General features: G+C 39.8%; 1 protein-coding gene across 1 annotated transcript in view; it reads left to right on the top strand.

Annotated features, from left to right (window-relative positions):
- The window catches only part of LAPTM4B (lysosomal protein transmembrane 4 beta), a 59,176-nt gene extending 44,489 nt beyond the window's left edge, over positions 1–14,687 (top strand). The window contains exon 7 of the mRNA XM_063172012.1: positions 12,663–14,687. Coding sequence (XP_063028082.1) covers positions 12,663–12,737 — 75 coding nt within the window. The 3' untranslated portion in view covers positions 12,738–14,687. The remainder of the gene's footprint in view (positions 1–12,662) is intronic.
- The last annotated feature ends 6,427 nt before the right edge of the window (positions 14,688–21,114 follow it).

The raw sequence follows: 21,114 nt of genomic DNA, 5'->3' as shown, positions 1-21,114 counted from the left end.
CACTTTTGTTTGCCTTCCCTTTCTCAAAGCAATAGGAGACCTGTTTGAGAAGTGCAGAGGTAGATCTTTCATTCCTGCTGGGTGATTTCTCTGAGCGCAGGAAGAAATTCTTTGGTAAAGTTGGAAGAGCCATTCTTTGTATAATTGTGTTATTAATTTGGTGATTAATTTGGCTATGGACCGAGGGAAGGACCCTTAGACTCATGCCAGTTAAACAGACTGAAGCACGCGATGGATCCCAGAGACAGATAAACCATAGCAAGAGCTCTTATTTCTGATAGGTGCTTTGGAACCTATGGTTTCCAACTGCTGAGCCAGATTTGGGATGGTATGTGTCAGAGTAGAAGACAGCTCAGAGAATAATTCTGCTTTAAAAATGTTTTCCCTAAAAATCCTACAAACTTGTCAATGCTCACCAGGTACCTGGTCTTGTGTGGCAGTTTGTGTGCCACAAACTGTTACTGGGCCACTAGATCACAAATATCTTTTTGCAGTGAATAGAAACCAGGGAAATATTTCAAAATGAGCTGACACCACCAAAATGAATATCCCTGGCATGACTGTCTGAGTGCATTCAGGGCCCCCAGTGGAGTCCAGGCAGAGGACTCTTGACCTTCCTTATTGGAAACTGTCTGGTAAAACCTGCAAGAGGAAAGGCAGGTAAAGCAGGACATAGAGAAGAGGAGGAAGAATCAGGGACAAGAAATAAAGGATATAAGTAGAACTACCCAGTGCAATAAGTAAAGGGGATGGTTCATTAGTAATACGATGTAATAGTCTACATGAGACCTAGAAATGTGGTTTAAATGCTGGAGCTGTTTTTCTTCAGAATTGCACTTTGTAAACATAACCACACAAGCAATTTCTTTAATGAGAGAATCTTCAAAGGGCTCAAGATCCCCATGGATGCCACCATTCACATCTTGGTAGTATGCACATGCCACATGTGCAGTTCTTCCTCTTCTGTTTGATTCTGAGTTGCAGAAAAGTATCATGATGGTCTGTATCTGCCAACAAACAGCTCTTCAGCTGCTTCAGCATTTCATATTCTACTTGCAGTGAAGTCCCATGCCTTGTCAGCTGACCTTTAATCTTAGTGAAGAGATTGGTCCTTTATTTTTCTAGGTTTTTTTTTTTAACTTTCCATCTTACTATCTATTCTCAGTTCTTGCTTCCACTTTTTCCCTGTTTATGGAAGATTTTTTAAATTACAATCCAGCATTCCCTGTGGTCAGAATTACTTCATGCTGCCTGTTTTCTTTGTTGCTTAGTGCTATAGGCTAATTGCACTTCTTGTTATGGGTCTCAACTATTATTAGGTAGCTGCTGTCAGAAGCCAGCTGTCCTGTTTGGAATGGACTATTAACAATGTCAATTTGGAGCAAATACCCTCTAAAGTTCAAAAACAAGATTTCTAAAACATTTTCATTTGTCATGGCAGTTATAAATTTACCTGTGAGCTAAATTACAAGTTCAAAATATACATGTTTATCTATTTTCTTAAGAAGATTTAAAATTTGTATTTATTTGCAGTGGACATATTGGAATTTGGAGCTAATATGTGACAATTTGTGAGAGATTTACAATAAAATAGACAAATATGATCTCAGTGTTCATAATTAGATTAAAAAGAAGACATGAAGTGGGGACATGTAATTTAAATCTTCCAAATCTTTTTGGGTTCACTAATTGGGTATGTTGCAATGTAGGAAAAAAACAGTGTTTAGAAATTTGCAGTGTTTCTTTCTTTAGTGCTTTTTATCCTAATGGGATTGATTCACTACCATCTGACAGCTGCTGCTTTTTGGGCTTCAAAACACAAGTCAAAGTCTTCAGTATAATTCCAAGGATACATATCAGCGCAGCAAAAGTCAAAGACAGCTTAAATCCCTGTTGCCCAGGGTGTATGGGTGTTAAGCTGAGCTGTGTGTGAATTTTCCAGGTCAGGCTCAAGTCATGGTTACACTGTGCACCTAAGGATGGGGGAGGTGAGAATTTGCTCAGGCAGGTGTTGCTCAAGCAGGGAGTTGCAGCAGGGTGTGAGGCAGAGTCCCAGCAGAAATGAGCCATGCTGGGGCTCATTTTTAGCTGTAGAGTTGGCCAGTGCAGGAGCCCTGCCCTGCTACAGAGCTCTCCCCAGGCGTGGTCCTGCTGCATCTCCAGCACTGCCTCATCTGGTGTGGCCTCATCACAGCCTCCTGCACTGCCCAGCACAGCCCTGGCCTAGGCCGAGCAGAGGAGGAGCTCCTCACACACCCCAGTCCCTCCCTCCCCAGGCTCTGACAGAGCTCTCCCACCCCACAAAGCGCTCAGATGCTGAAGAGCCCCAGCTGGGGGGGAGTGGTGACAGCTGGTGGCTCAGGGGTGGCTGTGTTCTCTCAGAGATGGCCTGGAGGCCACGCTCCCTGCCAGGGAGGGACACCCAGCTGCCCGTGCTTGGCAGTGCCAGGAGGCCTGTCTGTCCTTCTGTGGCTGTTGATGGTTTCACCTAACTTAGGGGCTTTAAGTCTCATTGCATTTCACTTTAGTGGCTCCCTTAGAGCAATTGCACTCTTCCCAAGCATCCCTCGGGACTCTTTATGGACACGGGGCTGTCCACTGTGGTCTGTTCCAAACTGCACAGCACTTGTGGCTTTGCTCCTCTGCCTTATGAGCAGTGAGGAAAGCAAGGTCTGCTTTAAATTAACTCTGGGACAGACACTCAGCTTCAGAAAGGGCAAGGATGAGTGGATATTCATCCACCAAATTTAGAAGATCTGCAAAAGTTTTTGGGAGTTTCTGGCTGACAGGTGCTTTACAGTTGTGATTTACTTACAGTAATAGATTTTTTTATATATAGACAGGAGCCTTTCCAGCAGCATCTGTAATGTAAGCATGGCTGTGATAACCACACTCTTGGGAGATCATCAGTCCTGTTAAACAATTTGGGTGTCCCCTGTGAGCTATACCCAGCTTTCTGTCTTGTTAACTCTTGAGTGGAATACACAATGTAATTGTAAAAGATAAGGTTAGAAAGAGAGGTAATTTAGTAATTAAAAAGTCCACTGAAAGAGTAGTGATCTCTCAGTTTTCTGCACTCAAGACATCAACCATTTGTTACACAGAGTAGATGTATGCTTCAATGTCTTCAGTACTGATGACTTGTAAATGAATATACCCTGAGAAAGCATGTGCTTACTGAGAAAGTGCTCATTTTGAAAACAAAAAAAAAGGAAAAATTGAAAAAATAATGCTGTTCTGCCTGTACACAATCATGATGCAGCAGTATGAGGCTGACCAAGATGTAGCAAAGGTGTCTGTGACCTGAAGAGGGCTGTTGCTCCGTGCCTCTGAATGGAGAGGGTAATTACACCATTATTCTGCATGACTTTTGTGAGACTGCACATGATGGAACAAGACAATACCTTCGTCAATTCAATTTTCTTCCCACACAAGGGTAATCACAGTCTGTCCCTAAATGTTGTTGTATCCTAGAAATATATACATTTATTCATCTATCTAGAGTGCTGAAAACATTGTGCTGTTTCATTACAGAATTTCATAAACTCATGTAACGTTTCCTAAATAGTGTGTTGGAGAGCTGGTGGCTTGGAATAAACAAGCAGTTTTTCCAAAGGAAAGCCATACCAGCTCTAACTTTGCTCAAATGATTTTGGAGCACTTCTTTGCTGAAGGGGGTTATAAATTATCTCTGAGCTGTTCTGCTTCCAGTTACTCCATCTGTAATCATTCTAGTGTGGTTTCTAAAGGAAATACATACATATAAACATGAAAATACTTCTTGTCCACATTGAGAGGAAGATTTCTTGGGATTTATTTGAAAGACAACATGTAATGAAATCCTTAAATAGTAATTAACTAGCATACTTTGGACAGATTTTCAAGCAAAAGCATTCAAACGAAACCATAACAGCATCTGTGTATGAAGCAAAGTCAAACATTTCTCATTTAATATTAAATAAGATTTGACTCAGATATGAAGCTTTGGTTTTTGCCCTATACCCAGGGGTCTTCTTATCTGGGAACAGGGAGGAATCAAAAGAAAAAGAGGGGAACATTTTTTAGACATTGTTATATTACTTCCTCAGAAACATTTGCTTTGACTGGACTCATTTGACCAAAGCATCCATTTATATTGTAAACAAGCACATTTGAAGCAGATATTTATAAGCATTTACTTATAAGAATTGCTTCTAAGGGGCAGTTGATTTCATTGGAAGACCATCTGACCAGGTCAGGTGGGTGAAAGTGGCTGCCACTTTGCTGAGCTCAAATGTAGGTCAGCTCCCTCCCCAGCACCTTTCACAAACCTGGTCTTGGAGCTCTCCCTTCAGCCTGGACCCAAAACTGTCTAGGGGGTTTCTTGGTATGAGGAAAGCAAGTGGGGGCTGCCCTGCGGGGGAGCAAGGACCCTTAGTGAGATGAAAGAGGGCAGAACAAGAGAGGACCTGACAGAGGTCCTTACAGTCATGAGTGGCAGAGAGGGTGCTCACTGACTTAGAAAGGAGCTAGGGGACACTCAGTGGAACAGCTACTGGCAGGTTTCATAGCAAAGCAAAGGCATTTCTTCATGAAACACCTAGATGAGCTTTGGGTCTGCTTACCAGGGGACACTGCAGTGCTAGACATCAACATGGACTGAAATACAGGCTAGAAAAATCAATGAAAGAAAAATTAATTTAATGACCAGTAGCCCAACAAGTCCTTGACAATCAAATTTCTGACAGTTTAGAGAATATTCTGGGCAGGTTGTAACTACATATGCTTGCACTGCTCTTTCTAAATTTCTTTCATTGTTCTGTCTTGCACTTCTGTTTCTTTATCATCCACCACTTACTACTGTATCTGGATGGACCTTCAAACTTACCCAGGAGAGCTGTTCCTACAGACTTGTGCTTAACTGCAGCATTTTGAAAGCTAATCCCTACTTCTCCAGTGCTCACCTTGTATGCAACATCTGACTGCTTCTCACCACATTATTATTATTATTATTAGTAGTAGTAGTAGTAGTAGTAGTGGTGGTGGTATTATTATTATTCCTCTTCCTTCACTACTAGAAGAAAGCTCCCTCTTCTCCTGAAGGCTGTCAGCCTTTTCATACAGTCAGTGTAAAATGTGAATTTGTGATAAGGGATTAAATAGAAAACTGAATTCTCAGTGGATTTAGTTTTAATACTTCTTGTTTCTCCACTGGTGGGTGCTGTGTGCAGTTTTGGGCACCACAATATAAGAAAGATACGACGCTATTAGGGAGTGTCCAAAGGAGGGCCACCAGCATGGTGAAGGGTCAGTGGGGAAGCTGTGTGAGGAGTGGCTGAGGTCACTTGGTCTGTTCAGCCTGGAGGAGAGGAGACTGAGGGGAGACCTCATCGTGGTTTACAGCTTGCTCACAAAGGGAAGTGTGGTGGCAGACATTCATCTCTTCTCTCTGGTGACCAGTGGGAATGGCCTGAAATTGTGTCAGGGGAAGTTTAGGCTGGATATCAGGAAAAGGTTCTTCACCCAGAGGGTGGTTGGGCACTGGAACAACTCCCCTGGGAAATGATCACAGCATCAGCCTGACAGAGCCCAGGAAGCATTTGGACAATGTTCTAAAGCACATGCTGTGACTCTTGGGGATGGTCCTGTGCAGGGCAAGGAGTTGGGCTTCAGTGATCCTTGTGGGTCCCTTCCAACTCAGGATATTCTATGATTCTGTGAACTCTTGGATACTCATTATAGAAAAAACATATTTCTTCAGATACTCTTGATAAATGCTACTTCTTTTCCCCCTACACAGAGACATGTTGAAAACTTTTGAAGGTCAGCCTCAATAAAATCCCTATATTTAGTAGCTTCCAGTAAATCTTGTACAGGACGTAAAACAAGTGCTACATTAATAGGCTTATTTACTTTCAAATAAAATACAAAATTGAATAAATAATCAGTGATATTTACATATAGTCCAGACCTCATTGTCACACAAAGTACTAAAGGAAATAGCTACCACTTTGTGGCTCAAGTCTCCACAACAGAGCTTAAATTGAAGAGATTTGGATTTCAGAAATTTTTAAGAAAAAAAAATACCTTAATTTTACATTTTCCTTTGTAAGCTCAGACTGCTCAGAAAAAAAACACATTGTCAAACTTGGCAGGCAAACATTGCAAAGGGAGAATTATCCTAAGCCTTTCCTGCCTACAGAGTGAAGCAATCAGCTGACTATAGCTCTGTATGCACACAGACATCTGCTGTTTTCCCCAGGTGATCTTCATAACATCTGTGTAGTCAAGAGCCTGACAGTACATTTGGGACTATCTTGAATGGGACAGGTGGTCTTGATGGCAGCCTTCCCTCTAGAGCTGTTTGTAGGCTGGATGCTGCTTCACTGCAGCTGAACGTGCTTTAGGTTGCAGTTTATGGCTCCTCAAAGCACCACAGCTGTGGGAGGAAATTCCACTGCTCTTGGCTGGGTAAATGAAAGGTCAGCAGGGAAGTAAACATGAAATTAGTAAATGTGATTGCATATCCTTAAACCCTCTCCAAAGCACACAGGGGTGTCAGATTGGTGCAAATTGGTCGTTGGTCATGGCTGGAATCACTGAGATAAAATGAACCCAAAGCAGAGGGCTGGTGCAATTAGGCTTGTGCTGCTTCAAACCTCTTCTTTCAGTTCAGTTGTCTCTGAACCTGATGCATCAGCCTTGTGCTGTATCAAGGAGAAAACATACCCTGTATTAGGAAAGGCATGTGGTGACTATTTCAGCACTGCATTCAGCACTGGCATATTCTGGCACATTCTTCCCATCTGTCTAACACTATTCACCCTGTGGTTATACTCTCCCTCCTCTTTTTAATAAACAGAGAATACAGCCTAAGCCCGCTGACACTTGGTATTTGACCTGGGACTCCTTTTGCCCTCCCTTCTTTTCCTCCCCACACACTCACATTGGCCCTCCCTAAGGATTTAGGTGTCTAAAATGTAAAGGTCACTTCTGCAGAAGAATTATGTGCAGCACATAGGGAGCTGTGGTGAAGAGCTTGGGATAAACATTTTCAGGCATAGGCTGAAATTTCTGCAAATACGTATTTAGTTTGTAAATATTTCCACAGTTTAGCACCTGTGTCATACAGTCATATCCAAGTGTCATCCAAGGGAGTTTCGACTCTGTCTTGATGTTTCCAACATCTTTTAAGACGTAACAAATAATACACCTGTTTTACAAATGTGAGATCCTTCTAAGGCAAAGTTAAATGATTTGTCAGAGATCCAAACAATAGCAACAGGACCAGGACAAGACCAGGAGGAAATTGCAGTAGAAATGACCCTAATTCCACACAATTATTTATTGTCATCTGTCACTGTCATCTGTGTGATGCAACCTGAAGTCCTTCAGCATAAAGCAAAGGTGTTTTTACGGAAAAGCTAAAGTTTGAGAAAACATCGTGAATGCTCACTCTAACCATCAGTACTTATCATTGACCTTTTTAATCTATAGCCTTTTTTTGGCATTTAAGAAGGTGTTGGATAAAAGTATAATAGAGCTCTGTCTGTTTCTAACAAGACATCAACAAGGCTTTTTGTCATGGGAACTCCCAAATGTTTCATACAGCAGCCAAACAGAATGCTGTTAAAACTCAAAGCTTCTTTGCAGCAACAGTACCCTTCCATCCAGTGGAGAATGCAAATGGCTGCTGGAAAAAGCAATCCAAAACTCTCTGGATACACATAAAGATTTCTGTTGAGTTCAGTGACGTTTGAGTGAGAATGCAGAAATAATAAATTGGTCTTATAAATAATCAATTGATCTTTTTTATTGCAGAAATTATCAATTGATCTACTTTATTTTACTCATACAGAACTGAGCACATTTTCTCCTTTAGAAAGAGGAGATCTAAGAGTTTGAGTTCAAACAAGAATCACTGCAGCAATATGAGAAAACTTATACATGTGCTGAAGAAAGAAAATTTTCTCCTGAAAGTTCAAGTAAATGTGAAATCAGCAGCAAAGATAAGGAGTGATTATTGAAATAATGCAATATGCCCCCCAAAGCAGGCAAACAAAGAAAGAAACAAACAAAACACTGTTGGGACAAGATTAGCTACAAACTTTTTGAATATACAAGTGTTTACCTGTGTTTCTTCTCAGATATATTTCTAAGCAATGCCTTAAAAAACTTATTCTCCAAAACCAGATTAACCAGGATGTAAAAAATATGAAATGACATATGCTTATATTAACTGAATATGTTATAGCCATTGGCAAACTTGTTTGGTAATTATTTCTTTCAGAGAAGGTCATTCTGTATCATGTGCTTTATAATAGAGATGCTTATGTAATACAATTAACCAAACCACTCAGATGACACCAGCTAAGTCAGGAACAGGATTTCTTATGGGTCAGTTATGGATTACTTCTGCATATTATACAAGACTGCTTATCACAATATGCTTAAATGCTATTGGGAACAAAGCCCAGTACTCAGCATTCCCTGTCCCACTTGAGCATAGGGCAATGTAGCCCCAGTTTCCCTCCCCAGCTGAAAACCTTATATCTGGAGCATTCATATGGCAGATTGGAGCTGTGGGTTTGAATCCTCTTGGTTTGAGACCCCTAGAGCTCTGATTTCAGAGTCTCTCTGTGATGCTTTTACACCAGACTATTGTACAAACAGTGAGTAATGTTGCATCTGGCTGCATTTTAAAGGATGGTGTTAAAATGGTACTTGCTTCTTAAATAAAATTAATCCTGTTATAGGGCTTGTGAAATAAGCTAGGAGATTCTGTCCTTTAGATTTTAGGCATGCTATAAGACTGAACTCTGCAACTATTTAATTTTCCAAACTTTCTTGCTGGTCTACTGAAAAAAGCCAGAATGTCTTCACATAGGGATCGCTGAGTACCAAAAAATGAGTGTCCTTCATAATTTTTATAGCAACTTGTGGATGACAGTCTCAAACACTCTGCAAACATGATTCCCACAGCACTCAGGCAGCTATCATATATTTTTCTCAATTCACAACAAAGAAATGCAAAAACATAATGCCTGTGAAACAAAATGTGTCAGCTGTCTGAGTGGAGATTCAGCCTTGGGTACTATATACCTAAAATATGCACATATTTTTTGTACTTTGTCAGTCAATTTAGACTGTATCCATTCCAATCAGATTCACAGATAAGGCTGAATAGTGAGTTTCTATTTTTCCAGTTTCCGAATTCACCCTTTGGCTCAGTGACTGGCTTCCATTTTCTGTCTCTGGAGAGCATAATGTACTGCCTGAATATCTATGCTGATTTATATTCACAGCACTTGTCTGCTTCCATTAGCCATCATATAAGGTTTTCAGTTAGGTTTGAAGGATCATTATGGATGGATGGATGATTAAGAGCAGATAGTGGAGAGGAAAGACATAACCACCTGTGGATCCAGTGACAAGATCTGACAGTTGTAATTTCAATGTCTGTGGTCAAAGTAATGGTTACAGTTGTGTTCCATTGAGGGTGGGGACCCACAAACCAAAAAGTTTGTCAAGTTATGTACCCGCAAGTTAGCAGAGGAGCACCCAGATCCCTTCCAGGGAGGAGTTTTTTTGTATCTGATGCAACACTATGGAGCACGCAGAGTTTTCTGATGGAGAGTTCCAAAAAGAGTCAGGGGGTGTTTGGGGTCCTTGGTGGTCCGCAGTCCTCTCTAGGAATATAACCACTGTTTGACCCTGTTTCTGCACTTGTGTGTTGTGTGGTCACCACAGAACAGGAGAATTGGCTCCAGAATGGGACCGCCCTACCTTTGTATGTCCCACCTTTCCAGGAATGTTCTGTTCCAACTTGCCCACTTGAGTGGCCATTAGTGTTTGAGGCATAGCAATGCATTATCTCCTTGCTGTCTGTCACAGCACGTGTCACAGCTGAGACAGCCACAATACACACAGTGTCACCATACAACTTCAGAAGGCTTTAAGCATTCCCCACACAGAGTGACACCATACCACTTCAGAAAGCTGCAAGCAGCTGCCCTTCTTGTTCTTTAGCTCAGCCTTTTATATTCTTCATCTTACATGCATTACCCCTGTGTGCCCTCTGTTCCCTGTGGTGATTGCTCAGTGCACCTGGCACTCCATGGCTCATTGCTTTCAATGCTGCTCACCTGCTTTTCACAGCTGTGCCCATTGGGGATGAGGCTCTGCCACAGCCCCACTCCCAATTACCACAGACTGTACCTACAGCTGCCCAGACTTCTGCAAGCATTCCTATCTCCTCTCACCTCTTGTTGAATTGTTGGTAAGTGAGAAAGTGTCTTCTGAGGGCCCTTGGGGCCATTGATCCATATATGAGATTTGGGTCTGCAGAATGAAGGAGTGCTTACTCCCAAGATGTAAAAGCCTCACCAGGAGGCTTTTCTCCTACCAGACAGATTTTGTTTCATAAAAGAGTGAAGGGAATGGAGAAGTTCACTCATATCATTAATTCTCCGGTGCAGGAGACCTACTGGAAATGACAGTAACCTCAATGCTGAAGTAATAATATTGATGTAAACACAGTAGCCTTAGGACACATGGATTTAAAAGAGGATCAGAGCACAGGAAGAGGTTCATCCATTGTTTATCAGCTCATCTTTATCAGCTGGAAGATGGACAGCTCTTTGGATGACAGGGCCTGTTGTCACTTCTTGTCACACCTGATGAAACAGACTCTGAACCTGAAAGAAACGGATCACAGGTTGGGGCTTAGCATTACAAAAGTGCAGTAAGACAGCTAAATCTTCACAAGGGGAACTTCATTCATTTTCAGAGTAATCTCTAGGTCAGATTTAATAACTAATTATATTGTGTCGTAATAAACTAATGAACATGTTTCAGGGTATTTGAGAAACTTTTTTTAGTAACATGAGGATTTTACTAGAAATTCTGTTATTAAACTAGGGATCAGTGCTAGGAAGGGGATTTAATCTGTAGTGCTTTTCACAGTTAACATGTCAGCATTGTGATTTACTGAGGTTACATTGCAAAATAAGTTTATGATTTTTATCATAATATATATTTGAAATTCTAAATCTTGTTCTAATTTCACTAGATAAATAGTCATAAGATGCTTGCAGCCTTTAAGGGTGACATAATTTATTAAATGCTTTTCAACTATGAGGGTTTTTAGATCATGTAGTGCATAAAATACTGCATTTGCAAGCTCAAACATATGGTATTAATGAAGAGAAACAGCTCTGACAATTTCCTTTTCTAAGTAATGAAGTTTTCCTGATTAAGGGCTGAAGATGCCAAGGTGGCCATTCTGTAATCTTAACAACATGCACAGATGTACTTGAACACATGGTCATCAATGCATGTTTGTAAACTCACATGAGTATAATGTGAATCACACTTGGAACTACCCCACAAAATCCTGTTCCAAAGTCTATTTAAATCTACAGAACAATTCCTACTGATTTTGTATGTTGTGGTTGAGGTCCAAAAGGAATGATTATGGATGTTTCTTTGCAGAAGGCAGGTTATCAACTTATATAAGAATTGGTGAAATCCTCTCATGGCAGAAGTCCCTACGGATATTCCCTATGTACATTTAGACAATCAGCTTTACATGCTCTTTAATGACCAAGAAGCAATGCTGATAAATCTGGAAATTCCATTATGAATAATTTATCATCAGCTGCATAAAGTATCTCAGACAGTACACTTCAGTGATATTCTTACTTGTTATTGAGATATTTTAGGAAATGTACACTCATTCTTCATTCAGACATTTATTTTATCCTCACTCCCTGCTGGGGTTCACAGACCAACTCCTCCTTTGTCTTTTCACATGCAAGCTAACTAATGTCAGTGCAGGTGCCATTAAAAATTGCTTGTTTAGGCATGCTTTCCTAAACAAGTAGGAGTCTTGGTTCAAATCTCTCCTCTGCCCTGTGTGGCCTGAACTTGCATCTCCCATGTCCTAGAAAGCTGCCTGGACTGCAGTGGATGGGGTTGATATATGACTAAACCTGTCCTAATTTCCTAATTGCTGTCAGATGTTTGAAGGATTCACTGAAATGCTTCTGGGAGTATAGATCTTCCTTCTCATGGCTGAGTACTCCAGAAGTATAAATCTGGAGATTTATTTAGACATTGAGTAATTTGTTCTCCATTTACTTTCTTTTTCACCACTCCAAAATAATGATTAGCTATTCCAGGGAGGGCTCAGAAGGAGAGGTGTTCAGGACTTTTCTCACTCTGGCAGTTTGAGCACTCCTTCAGGAGATGAGGTTTAGCACTCTTGACAGAGGAGAGCTGCAGAAGAAGCAGCCACTATCACTGCCATGCCAGATTGAGCAAATTCAGGTACCTGCAGTGAATTGATGACATCAAGCTTTTACTGAGGTTACTATGAAATGAGAAGAAATCTGTTTTCTTTCATAATTGAAACAGATTAGAATATACATATTGAAAAGGAGGAACTTCATGCTAATATTTCTTTTCCTAACTGTTCTGCTCCTGTTTAATAATTTAATCTTTTTTTTTTTTTTTTTTTGAAGTTTTGTCTTGAGGGTTTTTTTTGTTGGTTTGTTTGGGGTTTTTTGTTGTTTTGGGGTTTGATTGGTTGGTTGTGGACAAGGCCTTAGGGATTTTCTTTTCTGTTGGTTTTCTCATCTGACTTCTTTTTTAAAAATAAAAACTTTTTTCCTTTCCTGCAGGTCCTGTTACCACCATATGATGATCCTGTGAATGGAGCTGCTAAAGATCCACCACCACCTTATGTGTCAGCATGAGTGAGAGTGCTGTGTCCCTAGGGAGGATAGCTTTACTTTACAGACATTGAAGCAATAGTTTGATAATTTCACTTCCAGGATATAACCTCTGTGGGTTACACTTCGCTGTTTTGCTGACATATTGAAACATAAATTGTATGACTCATATTCTGTAGATAGTTTTAATAATTTGCTGCAACTACAGTAGTTTCAGAAACTAGTGAACTGTTTTCAGAATAATTCTGGGTAGCACTAGGGTTACAGTAGTCACTGAATAGCTTTTTCCACCATGTCTGACATACAGTGCTAGTAGAACTTTGCATTCTCAATCAGGTTCAGAGTGTAACTTAATTTTTTAATTTGTAAAACTTGCAAAACATTGCAAATATGTTTCTCAGATGCCCACATTCAACTTCAGAATACAGACCAAGTCAAAAAAAGTGACATTCCAATTCATTCCTCTTCTGCAAGTATTTTTGAAGTTACTATGCTATGAGTGATGATGATGATTGCAAGAAGAATAATTAGTCTTATGCACTATTCTCATCAACCTGGCTAATGGGAAACATATTTAATTGGGAAGTATGGGAAATGAGAGTAGACAAAACACTCTATGTGTAACAAGCCAGAACCTGTGGTCTACACAGACTTAACTTCATCCCAGCCTGAAACCATTCTAATCCTCAAAAAAAAAAAAAAAGGTTAGCAAATTCTGATTACTTTCTTTACCCGCCTACACACCTTCTTCCTCTCCACTAACTTCACAAATAGTATTTTGAGGTCACAAAATCCCTGCTTTAAAGTCCCATGATTAGGTGACAAAGCTGTGTCTTTCACACTCAACATGCAAATGTTTTTCCATCGGAATGTGCCTGTAAATATTGCAGTGTTCTGCTGAGTGTTAACTAAATTATGCAGATTCTAAGATACATGTTCCCAGCCTGTGGGGAACTTAAGCATGTAATTCCTTTAGCATCAGCAGATATGTTTTGTCTGTTTCTCATATACATCAATGTGAAAGTATAGATTCCTTTTATGACTGAACTGGTTGTCCTGAGAATCTTTCTCATGGGACTCATCCACCCTTGAATGATTGTGTGAGGTATTTATTTCTTCTCTAGAGAAGTGCCTCCTGCACATATAACTTTTTGTTTTGATTAAGTTTCTACTTTTAATTGAAAAGAAACATGAAAAGGGAATATAATGTGTGTCTCTACCTCTCCTTGTTTCCCTCTGCATTGTCTCCTCTGCATTTGGGGTGATTGTACAGGCTGAGGCTCAGCTGGTGCCACTGCACAGCACCCAGGGAAAGGGCAGTGCAGAGCTGAGTCACAGTTTGGAGGGGCACCAGAAGACACCAAGGTGCCATCTCTCCTGTGCCTGGGCTGGCATGGGAGTCCACACCCTGCTGTCCTCACCCTTAGGGCATTGACTCCATTCTGTTCACTGAAGAAATGTGGAACTTTTCCTGACTTTTTCTGGAAAAGAGCTTTCCAGGGGAACACAGGACCAACAAATCCTTTTCACAGAGGTTGCAACTGTGAGCTCTTCTTGCAGAAGCCAGGGAAGGGAAGGAAAGGACAGATGCTTTCTGCCTGTCCTTCCCACACCCCTGGCAAAGGCAGGTCCTCATCTGCTTGTTGAAATTTTAGTTCATAGTTTATCCACCATGGTTTATCTAAGCAATGCATTTGAATGAACCAATCCTGAAAACCATCCACTGATCTTTGTCACAGTCCTATTTTTTTTCCTTTCTGAATAATGCCATCTACTCTCATTACAGGTGTCTTTGGGAATTTATCTGAATTTGGGTGTTGTGCTGGCTGGCTGGGCTTCTGAGCTTCATTTTCTTTCATTCTTGACAGATTTGTGAAGGATGTTATGCAGTCATCTGTTTGAGAAAAGCTGGTTGTAAATACATTGCATCTGTGTATACAAACTTCTCTACAATAAAAAGGATTGTTTCCTCAAGACTATGGAAATAATTTTTATTGTCTTCCAAGCACAAACATACATAAATTCCTGTCCAATCAGTCTGTCACTGTAGAATTTTCTCTATAGAGGACTAAAATATAGTCCACTCACCAGTCAATTTGTCATCTTTCCCATCATACTGTATAATGGAGGAAAGGACAGCAAATTCTATAATTTATTGCACAGTAGACCAAAAGATAATTCAAGGTTTTAGTTCGTTGTCCAAAACCACAGGCATTTTTTTTTCAGGTCTGATGAAGTGTGTAATACAGAACAGGGCTAAACTGAGCTACTCTGAAAGCTGGGACTTTTTCTCCACAGCATAATAAGGATAATGTGCTAATTCGCATGAAATTTCTTAAGACTTAAAGTTGTCTCACTAAGGAATCAAGACTTCTTCACACACCCCATGCATGCATAAATGTGAGTACAGTGTGTCCTGCCAGAACTCCCCTTGGATTTAGTCCAGTTTGAGTGAAAGAGGGCAGGAAAGTTGTGGTATCAAATCCATGACATTCTTGCACACAGAATAAACAGCTGGGTAGGAGGTAACAGATAATGTAATATAAGTTTAGTTCTGGTGACATATCAGAGAATCCCCATGAGACATGGGTTCCACTCCTCCCAAACAAAAATGGGATTCTGTGGGTTACATGAAGAGACATAAACTCCAGCTGAAGGGTTTTTATCCTCAGATCCTGAATTCATTCTCCATTTCCATGTATAATTCTGGGGAATTTGCACCACAGCTTTTCTGTAATTAATTTTTTAATAGTCATCTGCAACACAGCCTATTAAAAAGTTGGCTTCTTAAGGTTCTGTGTTTTGGGAGCTGCTTACTCCTAAGAGTTTTTTCCAATATTCCTTGCATTTTTTCCTTTCTCACAGATACTAGAGCATCTGTTTACTCAAATGGTCTCCTGGTTTTGTATCTGAAACTCTAATATAGCTGCTTTTTATTAATAATTTTTAGCAACTTAGGAGTGGAAAGAAAATACTTTGAGGAAATGTTGACATGAAACATCATAAATATAAGGCCAAAACCAGCAAACAGGAATCTAACTTTGATAGTACCAGAAATATAAGTAGATCTTTTGCTGAAATATCTTCTGGGGTTTTGGTTGGTTGTTTTTGGTTTTGTTTGTTTGGGGTTTATTTTTGTTTGTTTGTTTTCTTTTGTTTCCTTTTTTTTTTAATGTGTGCTGCAAGACATTGCAGGCTTCACAAATCCTACACATGCTAAGGCACAAATCCAACTTTTCTCTTATGTGCCTGATGCTTTTATTCCTGATTCAGCAATGTAGCAATGCAGCTTTCCTTTATTCTACATTCCATGCTTTATACTGGAGAAAGCAACAAGGAATTTGTAGTGGTGACCCAACAGTGTGGCACTCATGCTTGTAAGTACATGAAGTTTTCTAAAACAATTGCTAATGACTATCATTTTAGGTGTTAGTCTGTCTGTACTCTTTGGGAAAACCTCTGGTTGGTAAAAACAATCCAGTCTTGATATGTTAGTAAAGGCCACATCAAATCAATACACAGCCAGATAAAATCTTGGCAAGGAAGCAGAGCAAATGATAACCACTTCCAAGCAAATTCCAAATTCTTTCAAATTAGGGCATTCCTCACCACTACCCTGTTGGCTGGGGATACCATGGACAGTTTAAAAATTGTTGCTAATAACAAGTCTGTGCACACTTGGAATGTGCAAAATGGAAGACTTGGCTACTGCTAAGGGCAGAAAAGGAATATAAAAGGAGCAGGAGCAGAAACAGAACATGGGAGGGCAACATTCATGTACATCTCTCAACAGCACAGAAACAAGGTTCACTGCTGCAATATTGGTTGACTTATGTGCCCTTTCTTTCTCATCTGCTGTGGTCATGAGGAAATATAATTGCTCATGTAACCTCTTATATTAGCTGTTAGACAAGCTCTGTTCCAGAATTCTATCACTGAAGGGGATGATACATTTGTCTTACTTGTTTTAATGCAAGGAAGTCTACAGATTATTATTTCTAAACCAAAAGGAGGATTGGTTTAATGCCTGCCAAACTGTCTAGTCAGACAGACAACTCTAAACTGCTCCTCTGGAGGCAAGTATTATCCTTAGAGACTTCTTAGATGTTCTCTCCATAGAAGCTGCTCTCCTTAGATGCTGCTTCTCTGGAGCCAGGTTGTATCTTTCCCATGTACCCATCTCTATTAGCTGTAGAAACTGCAGTCAAATATCACAAAAAAAGCATGTCTTGCAAATTCACTATGGAGATATTTCAACACTATCTCTGTTTCCAGCTCTGAGAAATCCAAAACAGCAGCTATAGCTATCTAAAGGGAGTCTTGGCGCTGATAAATCAGGATTAGTGACTGTGGTATTTGTAAATGATGTCTCCACGCCCATGGGTTTGACCTGGAATCATTCTGCACTGTGGCCAGTTTTTCAGCTGAATAGCTCAGCAGGGTGTGGAATACAGATCTGTGGCCTTCTGCCTGCAGCCTGTGTCCACCTCCAGCAGAAGAGGATACTCTAGCATTGGGAGTGAAAGCCTCATTTTCAGCCAGCCAGCAGATACAAAGCTATTTCAAAGCAAAGAGGCAGTTCTACAGCTATACCCTGGACAATGAGCTACAACAGTAGTTTATTTTAGAGAAGAACCTTGGTGAAATTTAATGCAGTGAATTATTTTCTTTTTCTTCAGAGGAATTAACTCTATCATAGCTGCAATCAGGACGCAGATTATTCAAACATTTCAGACAGGAGAGTTTTCAGGAAATAATGAAATGTTTTCATTTGTAGCCAGAGCTGGACTTAACTAATTAGTCTGAGTGGAGGACACAGGGTCACTTGGAAAGCTGAATAAACAACAAGGGGATGAATCAGGCCTGCAGCAGGGCTGGCTACTTGGCTTACATGAGAAGCTTTGCTAGACAAAAGAGCTGAGAAGCTGCTCTGAGGGAGGGAGCTGCAGCACTGCAGAGGCTCTGCAAGCATTCCAGAAGACTTCTGTTTGCTCTTTGAGGTCGACATGACCAGCAATAGCAGGGATGAGCCACATAAAGCTTTTTAGCCCAGAATCCCTGAGCTCTATCACAATACCTATGTGCATCCTAACTCTATAGATGTAACAGGCTTCTGTTTCATGTAAACTTTCCCATAGTATGTAAATGCTTCTGGTTTTGAAAGGGTTGGAGTTTTTTCAGATTCTTTTTTTTTTTCATGTAATATTGCATCTGTTTCCCTCTCCAAAACTCCCCATTTCATGATCCTTCATGACAGTACAAGCAAGCATGAAATTGGACGTCCAACATTCAAGGCCAGGATGGGCAAGGTGCTCTTCAAATTTCAGATACCATCCTAATAAGATGAGATATGTTCTACTTTATGGATGGAAGATATTACAGCCTTCATTCTGTGCTAGAGGCAAGCACAAAACAGGCACCCTCTCTCTTATAGAGGGAGAAAAGGTGCCTGGATAGGAAAGTGCTTTTATAGTTTTATTTTGTGTATCACCAGTACACCAGTTTAAGATCAACAGATGAAAAATAAATCAATGGGACACTCCAGGAGATTGATACTATTTATATGAATGTGGTCATTCTTGGCAATATCAGATAGACTCACCTGGGGCAGAAAGAACAATGAAAGTAAAAGAACAAAGGCAAGAGCTGGCAATTAGTTAAAATATTTATCTTTTGGGAATTTATAAAATCCTCTGCCCATTAAATCATTAGAAAAACTGGATGACTTTTTTTTCTTTCATTGCATTAGAATAGAGGATGAAATTAGCTTTGTCAGTTGGACAGAACAGCTCAAATTTCCTGCTATTGTGGGATCCTGCTGATTTGCTTCTCATCAAAAAAACAGCTAAAGAAGTTCAAAAGGCTCTTAAAAACAGACTATTTGATTCACTAATTTGGGGTGGTTTTTTCTTTAAAAAAATTGACTTTTCTTATTTTTAAATACAAATCTTTTCCTTTTAAATCCATAGATATTAATCACAGTATCTGTGGCCTTATGTTCATCTAGAACTGACTGGTTTCTGTTTCAATGTATATTTTCTTTGTGTTTTTTTATCTTGTGAATTGTCAGCCAAAAAAAAGCCCAAAGCACTACATAATATATTGTTACCTTTTGGTTACTTATTCCTCTCTGCAATTCAAATTTTCAGCCTGGATAAAAAGTCCTGACATAGTAATTTGGGCAAATAAGTTTCAAATAAAGGTAATGTATCATTGCTCTCAACAGACACTGTGTGAGCACTCCAGGGGTCTAGGAAAGTAGCCCTGGTTAAAAAGGGAAGCTTAGAAAAACTCCTCTGTCAACTGCTGCACTCCTATTAGCATCAAGCAACAGAACATGCATGGTTCCGGAACTGCCACTGTGCAGGTGTGGGGCAGCAACGTTTAGGTGTGAGCTGCCTTATCTGTGGCTCTTGTACAAGAGGCTGCACCAGCAGCACAGTCCCAGCTGAGCCCAGACCAGTTTATTTTACACACACAGTCTGAGGAGGAGCTAAAAAAGGAGTGTCTAAGAAAAAAGGGAGGTGGATGTTTGAGAAAACCAACAAACATCTACCAAACAGCTTTGTCTCAGGGGTTCTGAGACCAGATAGAGTCACAAGCTGGGAAAGTTTTAGGATGTGATCTCTGGTTGTATTCATGGTGTCTACATGCACCCAACACAGAATGTCTTGCCTGGCCATGAGCTAGGTCCATACTTAGCTCACATTCCTTCTGCTTGTTCCTTTTTCAGTTATAAATCACCTCTGTGGCAATGCTTTTCTGAAATGCAGGCAGATTAGATCTACTACATTTCCTTTGCCTCAAAAAAAAACCCACAACAGGTTGGATGAGCACATGCTAATGTTGAGAAACTAGTTCTGTATTTAACCTGTTCATGTTTTGAAACATATGTAATTTTTTCCTTTGAATTTTGTTCTGAAGTGTTTAGTATTATTTGGATTAGAATGGAAGTTGAGATGGCATTTGTACAAATCATGATGGTCTGAGGTATTTAGTGCTTTTAAATTTGATATACCTGTGCTGGGATGGAAATTGTCTCCTCCCCTTGATGTGAATGTGTCTTAAGGTTCATGTCTCTCTTGTTTGTAGTTGCTGCAGCTCTCATTCATTATCCTGCCTTTGTCTGTGTTGACTGTAATAAAATATTTATAGATAGCAAAGTCTTTAGCATTGCATAGACAAACAGAAGCAAGACAGATTTCTCAAAGACCTAGGTAAAATTTTTGTTAGTTTCTATTGCAAACAGGAAAAATTGAGATCTTAGTAAAAAGTAGTTTGAAATAAATAAATAAATTAAAATGATTTTTAGTGCAATAAAAAGTTTATGGCTTTTGCCAGTTGAGGAATTCAGCTTCTTATTTATTGACATGCAAAGTTTGAAATGCTTATCAACAAGATCATAATGTTGTTGTACTATTAACTGTCTTTATTAGTCTACAGAGAGATCAAACCATAGTTTTTAAATAATTTAAAACATTTGTATCTGACAGCCTTATGATTGGAAATGTAGAATTTATGTGTAATACTAGGTCATTGGTTTTATAAACCACACTGTACTGCAATTAATCAAGAAGACTTTGCAATGCCTATGCAAATTCAAGTTTATCAGTGGAAGTCTTAATTGTTTAGTTAGAGGAGACACCCTTTCCTGGGTCCAGTGCTGACTGAAATCAAACTGTCAAGCTGACTCCTGAAGTGCCAGGTCAGCCGGTGTTTGGTATCTTAAAATAAAGAATGCAAGTTCCTGCTAGTTACAGTGAGTTTTCTTGAATTCCTACAACATCTTGAAAGCAAAACTTTATCAATCTTTTCTTTCTCTACTATTCTTCCTAAATAAAGACAAGACTTTCTTCTTTTCTCTTTTTCCCTTCCCTTCCCTTCCCTTCCCTTCCCTTCCCTTCCCTTCCCTTCCCTTCCCTTCCAACTTTTCGTTTCCCTAGACGTCTACTGTGGTTCAAACTGCTGTCATGTAAAGTACATTACAGATGGTCAGTAACACCCTGACCAACCATTACTGGTTATTTGTCAATTACCATTTGATTCTCCATTTTTTATCACTTAAAAATCACTTAAAAGATAAGGATTTAGAGTTCAAGGCTAAATTTAATCTGTTTTCCTGAAGAGGTAGATAATTTTCTCTATCTCATCATCCATTTGAAAACATCGTCCTTTTGCTACATCCACAGGTTCTACTTTGGATGTGCACTCCACTTTTTTCTTTGCTGTTTTAAGCATCTCTTCCTATAGCTAGCCACCTGCTTGACACTTACATGATTCTAATTTGTACACCATACATTATAACATCTCTAAAGGGAAATGAAGAGACAGATATTTTGCAAACATACTGCTTTCTTACTTGAATCCTCTGCCTTGAGCTAACATTTTCTATAATTCCAGG

The sequence above is a fragment of the Melospiza melodia genome, chromosome 1 (genome assembly GCF_035770615.1).
Source record: "Melospiza melodia melodia isolate bMelMel2 chromosome 1, bMelMel2.pri, whole genome shotgun sequence".
Lineage (NCBI taxonomy): Eukaryota > Metazoa > Chordata > Aves > Passeriformes > Passerellidae > Melospiza > Melospiza melodia.
This window is presented reverse-complemented; position numbering and strand designations above follow the sequence as displayed.